This window comes from Lissotriton vulgaris, chromosome 3_1, assembly GCF_964263255.1.
Source record: "Lissotriton vulgaris chromosome 3_1, aLisVul1.2, whole genome shotgun sequence".
Taxonomy (NCBI): Eukaryota; Metazoa; Chordata; class Amphibia; order Caudata; family Salamandridae; genus Lissotriton; species Lissotriton vulgaris.
The window spans coordinates 1,033,850,979-1,033,864,501 of NC_141689.1; the positions used below are offsets into that span (position 1 = coordinate 1,033,850,979).

The following is a 13,523-nucleotide window of genomic DNA, read 5'->3' on the forward strand; positions in this document are numbered from 1 at the left end:
GTTGATTTATCTTCTCGTAATTTTTTTCCCTTGAAGTACCAAGGAGCTGATTTCTCGCTAATATTTCTCCTTCAACAAATGAACTATGTTTATAATTTCAGACATGGTCATTGTAGTTAATAGTTGCCTCCTTTACCTCCCGGTCCTCGTGTGGCAAGTACGGTAGACTGAAATGCATAAAGGCAAGGTTGCTGAGGTTTATATTTTTAGTGTCGCAAATCCAGATTTTCAATATTTTAGATTCACTAATAAACTTGAATTCGGAGAAGTACCTAAAAAGAGAATTTGAGAGTGACCTCATCATCCACCCGAGAAAGGGTCATTTACTGACTGACCGTCATAAGTGATGACACCATTCTGACTACTCTCTTTGTCAAATTCTGTTGGTGTTTTAGTTAATTTCTTCGTATTGTGAAATGGTAAGTTTCAAATCAGAATTAACAAAATTAACGGTGAATAAATCCCAAATCTTAACATTTTCTGCATACTACTGTATAACAAATGCTGTTCATTCCGATGCTACAGTTCCATTGAATGTGATCCAAGGTTGCCTCTCAAGAAAATGTGTGCTCTAGTTCTTTATTAAAACTCTGTTGTCTGAATTGTATGAGGAAAAAGTCTAACTGTTTCAAAGATCCAATAGTTGAGTTAACCATGATTGTGTTGTTGTAGGTAATGGTTATGCTCACTCATGTGTTCTGTCTAGACTTCAGGTGAGTATCCTGCAGGATGAGTGTAGTGATGAATGGTGCATGCTCCCAGAGGTGAACCTTTTTTGATCACAAAAATGTACTATGTGTTAACATTTTGGATAACATTCACCTGATACTGAAATCAGCAAGGTGCTCATGAACTACATAACTAGATCCCAAAACTGTTCTAACATTGACATATTGCATTTTCACGTAATGTTAATGGCGGGGATAGATTCCCACTACACATAAGTCTAAAAGGTGTCTAATAGGAAATGTATTGGTAATTACGTTTGCTCATATCCGTGCATACATTTGGGCTACTCACCAACCGGCTGGATGCGAAACTACTTTGTTTAACAAATGCATTGTCTGAAGCAATGTAATAAAACAAGCTATGTATGCACCACCCAGCAATACGGGCTTACAGTTAAGTATCCTTGGCTCATTCATAATTTGTCAAATCTCCATGGGATATTGAAGAGTTTAGGAAGGCCCACAAACCAAGTCTCATAGGCCCTGATTACGCGTTGTGTTATACCTCCCTGAGTGCTAACACTGGGTGGGATACTGCTCTGGGCCATTACAGATAGCTTGTTGTCTCTGGAATGGATAATTCCAGGTCTGGAGACACTGGATCTCATTTCACCAGGTGCGGCTCTACACTGCTCAGTAGAGGAGAGGTGTGGTGCAGCGGCCATGGCAGCTGCCTTCGGAGCACAGGGTTTACAGTTTGATCCCCGACTCCTGCGGCAGCTCAGCTCTGCACCATGTGACACTGGGCAATAGCTCACTTAGTTTCCACGACGGCCCTCAGCACCTTGAGACCTGTAAGGGTGAGTAGTTTGCGCTTTACAAATACGGATTTACATTTACATGCCATGGGGCGGTGGGCAGGAGCTCAGCCCGGCCCCTAACGTACCTCTGCGACACTATGGGGGGAGTAGATAATGCTCCCTTGGGCCTACACCCAGCCCTTCTCTGGCTTTTGTGAAGCACCACCCCCACTACATGCGCCCGACTCCACGTGGCTTCATCCTGAAATGTTCCACCCACTCTGAAAAGGCAACAAATGTCGCCGATTGGTCTCTGAAATCGGGAAAACCCCAATGGAAAATGATTGCCCATTCCAGGTACAAAACTGTAATTGCCTGGTTTTGGCTGCTTTATTCAGAAATTCTGAAAACACCTCCGAAAATTCCCCGTTTCCACCCCGTTCACCCCCATTGAGATGCCTGTAACTTGTAATCAGGGACTCGGAGGTTAAAGTCTAACTTATTTACAAGTCATATATTTCATATGGCACTTTAGTGCTGATCACAAATGTGGAAAACTATGTAGGTATCTATGCCTGCTTAATTTAACACATTGTTTTGTGAGCGGACCCTTCAATTTCACCTATATAAATGAAAGAAGGTTCAACCCAAATCGTGTGGTTCGATTAAGGAAACTGAAATTGCATACATTTTTTTCTGTTGTAAATATGACACATATACCAATAAGTAATGTTGATATTTTACTGCGAACTTACGTGTGTCTTTTTTTTCAGGTGATGTGGGGGACTGGAAAAATTATTTCTCTGAAGCACAGAACCGTGAAATGGATGCAAAATTTGAAGAGTGTTTAGCAGGAACTAAACTTGGAAAAATGCTGAATTATGACACACACTGTAAATCCTAATATTATGATTAAATAGCATTTTTCTAATGAAAGAACTATGAGAAGTGACCTAGTTAAAAAATATATAAATATATATATAAATTCAATGAACTTGTTTGTCTTTTATGCATTGTCACTGTTCATTTTGGATATGCTGCAGGAATCATGATTTTTTTCAAACTTTCATTACATTATTTGCACCCCACATCCTGATTTGGGGGCATCCTCTTACACTGTGGGATGAAAGAGAATAGACACTGTTAAATATGTTTGAAATGCTGTATCCAATATATTTTGTGTGGCCTGACTTTTGTCTGGGTGGGCTCTGATCACCTACTTGCATGCCCTTCCCTGGCCGGGGCTTTTTTAATGAGTTGAGTTTTGGACAGGGGAACCTTAATCATTTGAATTAGAAATGATTTTTTTTAAATGTGGTTTTCTTGGAGGAAGGATATTAAAGGTTCTAAGACAAGTCAAAAGGTTGGGTTGGAATCTAAAAGCAGACTCGGGGGGGGATATTTACAATAAAATGTCAAAGCGCGGCATTGCCAATTTTGGCGTAACGCCGCGCTCCGACATTTTTAAAACAGGAATGCGCTGTATTTACAAAAATACAGCGCACCCCTGCATTTCCACTAGCACTGGTGCTAAAAAAGCTGCCTAGCGCCAGGGCAGGCACCCTTGCCCCATGTTGCAAGGGTTCTTGCGCTGCAAGTGCGATTGTTTATGGGCAGGAAGGGACACCTTCCTGAACATAAACAATCTTGAAAGGCGACTTGCTGTTTCTATGTGTGCTGCAGGATGGTAAAAGTGATGTTCTGGAGGCGATATCCCCTTGTAAATATGCCCCTCAGTTTGTTTTAATGTTATTGGCGCTAAGGGCTGTGTTTCAACACTGTGACCAAACCTCTACTGGCGGAACTATGATGCCACTGCTTTTAATACGAGGATCTGTAGTTGTGAGGTGGTGCAACAGATTTGTGGCATGATAAGTAGCTTAGTTGGTTGTGAAAATTAATTGTGTGCTGATTGCCCACCTGAGGTAAATTTGGATTATGAAATGACCAACATTTTAAATAGGATCTGTTGTCTCGATTAAAATGAAGTATGTTTTACTGTGGCAGCTACGTTTTGATACATTTCCCTAAATGTGTTCTGAATTACCTTTTTTTGTGAATTCTCAGATTGACACCGACTTTTTGCTTGGATTTGTCTGTTGTCTGTGTCACTTTATGAAGTTGCTAGTTTGCCAGCAGTTGATAAATAAAGATTAGTTTTAATCCTATTTTGTGCTTCGATTTATTGGGTGAGGGGAATGAGGAAGCATTTTGAGAATTATTTTCCCGATATCCATGAACTCTTCCCCACACATTTTCATTTTTACTCCAGTAAAACTGAAAAGTTCCGAATTTAAGTTACCACGCCTTCAACTAGCCCTGCTTTTTCGCAGCGGTGCATCAGTAGCAGTCACACGCTGAAAGATAATGGATCTAACTACGAATTATTTCATTGGTTGGAGATGTGGGATCTCAAATGGCATGCCCTCCTGCATCTTCCTCCATCATTAGGATTCACACATCCTACTTGATGTCTCTGCTCTGGTTTACCCTCCTCTGTCAGCACAAAAGTAGCTGACCTCTGTCGTTCCCGCCCTTCCCCAGTTGAAACGGGTGCCATCAGATCTAGCAGGTGGGCACCCACACTGACTGTCAAAGTCATAGCTGAGCACCACAGGTCAGATTGGGCTGAAATAAGCAAATGACTATGAGGCACTCCAAAGAAGCCACGCATTTAGCACCAGGACTCAAGTCATCTCAGTAAAGCAATATTGGTACTGAAACCAACATTAATCAGAAGGAAGCTCAAACTTTTCTACTCATTAGTGTATGTATGTTGGGATTTGTAAAGTACAAACTTAACCAGATGTAACTGAGCGCTATACATAGTTGGGCCAGGAACATGTACAAGGATCAATTTCATAGGTAAGGGAGGGCTACTGAAATTAGTGAAGGTTGAGGGTTTTTCTATGGTGTTGAGATGTATGGTTCTTACAAGAAGTGACAAGTCTTTAGAGGATGGTTGAGGCAGTTCCAGATTGAGATTCTGAACCTCATACATGGAGAACCCCTATTTCTGATGTTTATCTTCCTACATTTCTTTGTCTCCAGTCTGGCGGCGAGTGTGTGGTGTTGTGCCAGGGATGGTAAGGTTGCTGGCCACCTAGGAGTGATGCAGTTCATGTTGTCCTTGTCGGCAATGCAACAGGTTTTGAAGATGATGTGGGCATTCAGGAAGAATTCCTTCAGGCCCTTGATAAGGTGTGCTTGGGTGTGTAGGATGCCTTTCAGGGGGCCACTGTGTTGTCTGAAGAGCTGTGTAGCATGTTGTTGCCTCCATACAGATTCAAGTTGCTTTCGTGGAGGAAAGGTTTCACATTGTTCAAGAGGGCGAGTACCAAGCCATCTTGGCAATGTATTTTAGAGTCGAAGATCAGTGCTGATTATGATTGATTTGGCATTGGTTGGTAGATGAGGGTGAAGCCCTCTAAACCCATGTTTGATCAACCAGATTTGAGCTAGTCATTGTTTGTTGTTCTGCTAAATGAAGTTTAGATTGGTGCTAGACACCTAGGTCTGAATGAAGGTGAGGCAGTGTTGAAACGCTGGAGGTTGAGGAGATTGTCAAGTAGGCTTGCATGCCATGGGTATATTGGTGAATTTTGAAGTTCCAGTCAATGAGCAAAGTTTTCAGGGACTCCATGTAGAAGATGAAGCTCATGGGGACAAGATGGAGGACTGGGCTACTGTGCAGGTGATGGGGAGGTTGTTGTTTTTTTTTAAATACCTAGCTGGATGACCAGATAGGGTTGGCTATCTATGAGGAGAACCAGTGCAGGGCATGATGGTGAATCCCATTTCATATGCCAGGGCATGGAGGAAGGAAGGCTGGTCAACTCTGCCGAAGTCAGCCTAGAAGCCCTGGTGTATCATGAGGAAGTGATTCTTTTGTCTGTGGTCATAATGGAAGTGTAGTATCGCTACACACAACGAGAGGCAGAGACAGTGTGGGACAAGCGCGGATCTGCTCCTCTCCTCTCCTGCTCCAACGAGGTCCCGCAAGATGTCAAATCGCAGACCGCGTCTATTATCAGTGATTGCTCAACTCTAGCGGGATTCTGTGCAGTGTGGTGGGGAAAATGCATAACAAGTGTGGCCGCTGCGTGTGAGACTCGGTAGTCTGCGGAGGCGGCCCTTCTAGGATCCGGTGTGGCCTGCGGACGCGCTGTAGAGTCCCCACTTCTCAGCCTTCTCATCAAGGGGGTGGCAAAGTACACTGAAAAAGAAAAAGTGAGCTGTGAGCAGTGTGAGAGGCTGCTCAGCCAATCACCTAGATTTAATTCTAGAGGTCGCCTTGCCGGAAGTCACAAGATGTCATTACCAAAGGGGTGCAGCAGACTGCAAGCTGGATGCTTTAGACTTGGTGCATTAGTGTTTGGCCCGTCCCTGTGGCTACCTCCTGCTCTGTTTGGTTAATATCTCCGGCACGGGACACCTGTCTTGAAGGCACTTTGAAGGTACTAGGCGCCATTGGTTACCAGGAGCATATGAATGCGCGTGCCGACTGCACCCCTGTACCATTGCACTCTGGGAACTTGGTGCATATTCAGTCATCCCCGCAACTTGCTCCACCAACCGTCAATTAACTACTGTCCAACGTTGTAGAACTCTGAAAAGTATAGAAGTAAATGACGTTTTACGATTGCTGCATCAATAACATGTTTTCTGGGTGAGCACTTCATTATATCCCATTATATCTCCCTTATTTCCTACATCGCTGTTGCTCCCACTGCCTGTGCCTGTGTCTGTGTCCGAGGCCCAGCTTCCTTCTTACTGTACTGCACACCTGCCGCAGTACCCCACCGAGTCCTGGCCTTTATTATTACGGCTCGTTTACCAGGCACCGATTGGGTCAGGCTATGTAAAACAAGGGCACAATACAGAACACAGATTACGGGATTACAGATTACGGGAGTTTCATGGGGTTTCACTTCCGATCCGTTGTCTATTTCTCTTTTCTTTCATGCCAAACACGCATTCCCTGGAATCTCCCACACGCGAAATACCTTCTTTGTCACTATGGCGGTAAGACCCTCTGGGGCAGATTTATGAGTTCTGGCGCATCTCTGCAAATCAGCAGGGATGCGCCAGAACTGATGCGTCACGCAATTCCCTCCTTGCGGCACCACAGATGCGCCGCATTTACAATGCGGCGCACCATGGTGCAAGGAAGGGCAGATGCGTGACGCATCTTGTGGTGTACGGGCGGTGCATTGTTGGAGTAGCGTCGCAAATGCGACGCAACTCCTGCAATGTACAGAGGCCACCCACACATAACGTGGTGCGTCACTCCTTACGCCTGCTTCAAGCAGGCGTAAGGATTTGACCCAGCAGCGTCGTAAAACTGACTCCGTGAAATCTTGAAAATTTCACTGCGTCAGTTTTACGGGGCTTTCCTACGAGGGAACGCCCACCCTGCGACAGAACGTCCACATGAAACCTGACGCAGGTTTCATGTGGCGCAGGGCTTTACAACGTGACGCATCTGCCTAGATGTGTCACGTTGTAAATAGGTCTCAGGGATGCGCCACGTTTCCGCGCCGTTGCGTGACGCAACGGCGGCGTAAACGTGGCGCAAGTCCGACATAAATCTGCCCCTTTGTATTTGGTGTTACAACTTGGGCATTTGTTTTTAGTGTTGAGGCACTACTTGAGACACGCACAATAGTAACTTTTACCTCAAATTTACCACCACTGCGTAACTCTACCTCAATCCTGTTCAGGTTATTAACCTCACCATATATACATTTGTTAGACAAGCTCGGCGTTCCACAGCTCGAATCAGTTTAATTCATCAGTTTATTCACCCGCGAGACTCTCCTTAAAACACAGGGTCATTATCATTCTCGGTTTACTCTCGTGTCTCAAAGTTTCTATCCACCTGTTAGCGCATGTCCTTGTCAATAGAAGGTTTTTTTCACTTTTCAGTGGTTTTTATTATTCCTCACTGAATTATTTTTCCCAGATTTAGTACACATTGTTGATTTGTACCATACATCATGGGAAACAGTGTTTACAACGCTGCCTCCACAATTCGGTACCATTACAACAGGGTCATTGTAATGACTGCGTTGTAATGGCATGCGATGTATTCGAATGCGTAGTAACAGTATATATTCTACATCACTACTAATCCTCAGATTTACTCCTGGGTATTCTTTCTACATCCATGCTTTCCGCTCCATTACTTACAGATTAGATTTAATTTAACCTGACGAAGGGCTCACCCGAAATGCATTGGGTCCGGATTACTTGACTCATTCATTTCTATGATGATATCATTCTTTTATGGAATTTGAACTTGACCACAACTACCTTGCTGAATAAATACTACATGATTCTAACCTACTGTTCTTATGCTGATTAACATTCGATGAACTTCCTCAGGAGTTTGGCTGTGCAATCGGAGGATGTTGTAAACTTTTGTCAGTACCAACATTGAACCCCTATTCTTTGCCTTCGTCCAGTCTGATTCCTTCCAGTCTGGTACGTTTAGTGGAGAAGACCTATATAAAGCATGCAGGCTTACTTAGTTCATACACATAGCTTCTATTAGTGCCTGAAATCAGGCTCGGATTGCGAAGGCGGGCAATCTGGCATTGGTCGATGGGCCGGTGCCCCAGGGTCACCTGTGTGCCGGTTTTTTGGGGTCTCTTTAAACAACCCAAGAGATTGACTTTCTTTTCCTGTCCCCACCAGGCCACTTTAATGTGGCACAATATCCTGGTCACTCCCCTGCCATGCTGTAAATTGAGGCTGGAGGCCAATTGTTGCTTTAGCTTTAGCTTTAGCCTTTGGGGCATTCTCACCTCGGCGCCCTGCCTCGCATGCCCTTCCAGAAGCAGTGTTATCCCCTGATGGCCCATCACTTTTAGGCCATGGCGGGTGCAGGGAGGGTGACCTGTATGCAAATGCCTCATAGGGGGGGGGGGGGGGGGGGGAGTTTTGTGAGGGTAAATCTTCCCCTCCCCTCCCCCCCCCTTCCCCCCCCCCCCCCCCCCCGAGCAACAGCAATGTGCTTTTGACACCTTCCTTGCCAGGTAAATGCCCTGAGGCTATAATGGTCTGGGGTGGAAGTGAGTAGGAGAATTGGCCTTCGTAGCAGCCAGGTTTTGTGCCCTCATCCCCAGTGTCTATTAGCACTTGTTAGGGGAGAGGAGAGGGTTGCAGACCTTGAAACTAGGTTTGAGTCCCCGCACCATCTCAACATCCTGTGATTCTGGGCAAATCACTTAATTAATGTATCTGGTGCTCATGTGTATTGCTCCAATGACATTGGGCCGAGTTCACACTATAGAAAACTATAACCGGCCAGATTCCACGGAGACAAAACAGATGGTGAAAGGGATGATCAGGGTTTGTGGGCCACTTTTTTGAGGGTGCCCAGGCCTAATTGTGATCCCAATCTGGCCCTGCCTGAAATGATAAGGGAATACACACCAGTTAACAAATGGCCCATCCCATTTTTTTGCATCCACAGTGTTTGGCAGGAGATGGTTGATCACATCTTTCTTGTGTTTAGATGTTCTGCAAGCAAAACGTTCACAATGTTTGGCAGCCATAGGCCGTGTGCCTCATCATGTTCCTATATGACGGACGAACATAACAGAGAAATTGCACAGTGCTTGCAATATAAAGCATGAAACACATAGCACTGCAAGCTTAAAGTGATTAGAAGACTGTGACATTACAGGTCAGGTCAGTTTCTCAGTTTAGTATCATCCTATTGCGCTTCCTAGCAACAAGCGGTGACATGCACCTGTAATCGCACACTGTGCCCGGCAGCAGGTACGGAAAAAGGGGTGGGCTCTGCAAAAATGTTAGCAGGGGAGGAAGCGTTTCCCAGTGATTATATTATTCCGTTGTTATAATGGCCCCTCATTTACTTCTTCAAGGGTGCCATAATGAGGATTTACCTACTATTTAACATCAATGTTCCCGGCTGCGATCACCAAGGGCCAGATGTATCAAAGGGTTTTACCCATTCTGTGTCTATGGGAAAATGTGTACATACATATGGCCCCAAATGTTTAGAGCTGCGGAATTTGAGGGATTTCTCTGCCCAGAAACGCTTGCATGATTGGAAACCCCACTCGTCTCCCGAAGTATATGCATGAACTGAAGGATTATGGGCAGTGTAGTCCCATCTAAAACTACACACATACTTGCTACTTCGTCTCGTCATCGGTCCAGTGGATATTAGGGGCAGATTTACAAGCCCCCTGCAACACTTTGCAGCAGCGGAGTAAGCAATGCACCATGTTGCGGACCATTTACAACCTGATGCATCTAGGGAGATGCGTCACGTTGTAAAGCCCTGCGCCACATTATACCTGCGTCAAGTATAATGTATGCAGGGTGAGCGTTCCCATGCAAAAAACCATGTAGAACTGACGCAGTGAAATCTACAACATTCCACTGTGTCACTCTACTCCTTCACTACGTCAAAATCCCTACGCCTGCTTAGCAGGCGTAAGAAATGATTCAGGGTTTTTTAAATGGGACTTGCCTATCTGTTGTGGAGCAGTTCTGAATTTGCATCACTTTCATGAGCAATTCCAGCGATGCGTCACTTTTGTGCCAACAGATGCGTCAAGCATCTGTTAATCCTTGCGCCATGGAGCACTGTATTGTAAATACAGCGCATCCATAATGGCACAAGGACATTTATCTCTAGCACAAGGAAACTGACGCATCTATGCAATGCGTCAGTTCCTTGTAAATGATGCCCCATATCTTTTGAAAATTGGTATAAACACCCATTCACAATTTGGGCAAGGGTGGAAAATTAACTATCCAATTAAGTTTCAGAAATCACATCTTTAAAAATGGATGCTCATCCACTTTTGCATTTGGGGCCAAGATCGGGTAATGAATTTTCCTAACATTTATTGGATCGCAATGACTCATATTTGATTAAACCATGAAATTTATATGTTTTTTAAAAACTTTTTTTAGGTATTTGTTCCGTCGGTCTTATCTTAGTATTTAGAAAAGAGGGACCCATTGTTGAATAGTCGTATTGTTTACAGCCTGGTACATTTCAAAAGTTTACCTTCTTCACTCGTGGAAAATCTACAGTTCGGCCAGTTCTTGATGATTCATTATCCAATCTTAGCCAAATAAACTTTACTGCCTCCTGAAATGGGTTTAGTACATAAGGAAATCCTTTTAGCAGTCACAACCGCACCAGTTTCGTGAATTTCATAATTTGCTCCTACCGACAAGTTTCGTACATCTGGCCCGTGGTTCTGTGTTTCACTGCCAGTGGGCCTGGCCACAGATTCAAGAAGAGGAGGATATTACATCTGCATACGGATTCAATATTTGACTGCACCCACATACTGGGTGATTGCTGAGACCTGTTTGTTGCTCTCCCAAACTACGTGTTCATAGGCACTTCATATGTGGTGCACAGTCAATGCAACTCACTCTGTCCACTCTTCCCCCTCTGCTCCAGAGTGCAAGCCCAGTGCTTAATTTGAGCTGGTGGTTTCCAGTGCTCAGCACCATTAAATTTGTTTCTGGTGCTCGGCACCGGCACTTAATTATCAACACTGCACTTATGACAGTCTGTCACATGGTGGCGCTGCTCATCAAATTTAGAGATGAGCAGAACAACGGTTCTTTATGAATATAATATACATTAAAAAAATACTAATACCTGACTCCCCAGCTATTCCTTGCAGGCGAGAGAGATGGTTAATAGTTGTTTTGGCAGCGATGACCGGGCGATGGGTGGTGCAAGCTGCTGTGGAATCCTGGTCAGGGCCCTGGCACTTATTATTTTACAAATTAAGCACTGGCCCAAAGGCGTTATTTCCTTTGCAGGGGTGCACAAGCCAGATTTCTGAAGGTGCTATATAAGAGTCGGTGGTCCCTTTAGCAATACTGAAGTATCTGTGGCACAAAACCTGGCACACCTCTTTTTCAGCCTCAGAGCACTTTCTGTAAAACAACCTCTGTGGAGCTAGGAGGCGGATGGCAAGGAGATATGCTTGCTTGGCCTTTTTCCCACAAAAGCCCAGGCTTGTCCTTTGCTGTCCAACTCAGAGTGAGTTGGCAAACATGAAGTTGTTGACTTTTAAGTGTGTGTTTACTGGGCTCGAAAGAGGAAGGCACCTAAGGCACACAAATTACAAAACTTCCTTCCCCAAAAAATTACTCACAGGGCTCACCACCTCTATTTCAAATCCTTCTCCAGCTTCACCTTTTTAAGCACCTCCTTCTTACCTGAGGATCATTTCCCCCTAATATTAGGTCTCACTGCCTATTTCGCATTGAAAGTAATTAAGCAATAAAAAGCAAAGTCTGTGAATGTATGCGGTTAAGCAGTCATTAAATTCATTTGTTCATATTTATGTGCTTCAAGGCGCTTTGGCACACTGTAAACATACATAACACCTATTTGATATTTTCAGCAAAGAAAATGTGGATTGTGCATTGTTGTTCTAACCGGAGCAGTTAAGCAAAAGCATGTGTGCCCACCGGTGCACTCTGACCGGCACCCTGTTTCCACAGATTCATGGAAAGCGATGACAGACTTGCACAAACAGGAAAGTCCAATCTGCTCTGTACCCACACATTTAAACACCTGATACTGTTCTAGGGTGACCAGAATCTCGAAACAAAAAAACCGGGACAGGTGTCATAGACATAGAAGTAGGACTGACAGAAGTACCCATGGCTTTTAAGTGGGATGAAAAAACATGTTGGGAGGGTGTCTCTCAAGGGGCATGGCCGATTTAATTAAGGATGTGGCTTAAAACACATAAACTAAAAAAATCTGTACCTAGCATAGCGTCCCGCCCAAAAAATGTGCTGCTTCTGTCATCGTATCCAGATAAATAATATAACGAGTAACATCACACCTAGAACAAGCCTGGACTACTGGCTTTGCCAACAATATAACGAGTAACATCACGCCTAGAACAAGCCTGGACTATTGGCTTTGTCAACGTTTTTTAGCTGCATAACATTGAAAATGCCTCCGTCCTGGAACGAAGAGACGGGTCTCTTTAGAATCAGTGAAGGGTGGTACTGCTGCAGCAGTAAGCTTTTTAGGTCGAAGGCCTAAAAGGCTGCGCTTGCGCAGTCTTAGGCCGGAGATTTAATGAGTCTGAGTAGCGCCGAAGGTCCCGCCTCCGTGCCCCATCTCTCCTTCATTGGCTGGCTTCCTAAACGGAGGCCAGCCATTGGAGGAGAGATACGTCACTCCAAACAAGCTCCGTCCTTTTCGGATTTGGGGGCGTAATTTTTGATGTTCTTTAGACAGTGACGTTGTCCGTCACTCAGAACATCAAAACCACGCCCCCAAATCCGAAAAAATCTCGGAGCTTGTGTCCGCCATTTTCGATCCTTCGCAGTGAAGGTAAGATCGTGGCTGTTTCCCTCCGTGCCTTCTTCCCCCTGTCTGTTTCCCGCCCCCCTCCCGCTCTCCGTGTATTTTCGCTGTCCGTGTGTGTGTTTCCCGCCCCTGTTTGTTTCCCGCCCCCCTCCCGCTCTCCGTGTATTTTTGCTGTCCGTGTGTGTGTTTCCCGCCTCCCTCCCGCTCGTGTGTGCATTTCAGAGCGTCTGTTTCCCGCCCCCCTCCCGCTCTCCGTGTATTTTCGCTGTCCGTGTGTGTGTTTCCCGCCCCCTGTTTGTTTCCCGCCCCCCTCCCGCTCTCCGTGTATTTTTGCTGTCCGTGTGTGTGTTTCCCGCCCCCCTCCCGCTCGTGTGTGCATTTCAGAGCAGATACCCGCATCATGGTACGAGTTATGATAATGCTTGTTATAGCTTCATCTCGAGTTGGTCAGTGTCATGTGACGGAGAGAAGCAGGCTCTTAAAAGCCAGGCACAGCCGTCAACCTCTGTGAAAAGCTTTCGGAGGTGTAACAGTTACCTGCTGCCCAGTATACTATGCCAGCACTGGTATTGCACAACTTTAACCTGTTCAAATTGTAGACAACGGCCCTGCCACGGCTTAACAGAAAACCCAATTTAGTTGGAAATGGTATGCGCACTTGCCTCACCAAACATGGCGACACAATCTAGTCATCTCGAGACCTCGATC

At 45.0% G+C, this 13,523-nt stretch overlaps 1 protein-coding gene across 1 annotated transcript in view; it reads left to right on the plus strand.

Moving 5' to 3' along the window:
* The window catches only part of LOC147727346 (sulfotransferase 6B1-like), a 106,443-nt gene extending 102,807 nt beyond the window's left edge, over positions 1-3,636 (plus strand). Inside the window, exon 7 of the mRNA XM_086961436.1 lies at positions 2,242-3,636. Within this exon, the coding sequence (XP_086817562.1) occupies positions 2,242-2,372 (131 nt within the window). The 3' untranslated portion in view covers positions 2,373-3,636. The remainder of the gene's footprint in view (positions 1-2,241) is intronic.
* The last annotated feature ends 9,887 nt before the right edge of the window (positions 3,637-13,523 follow it).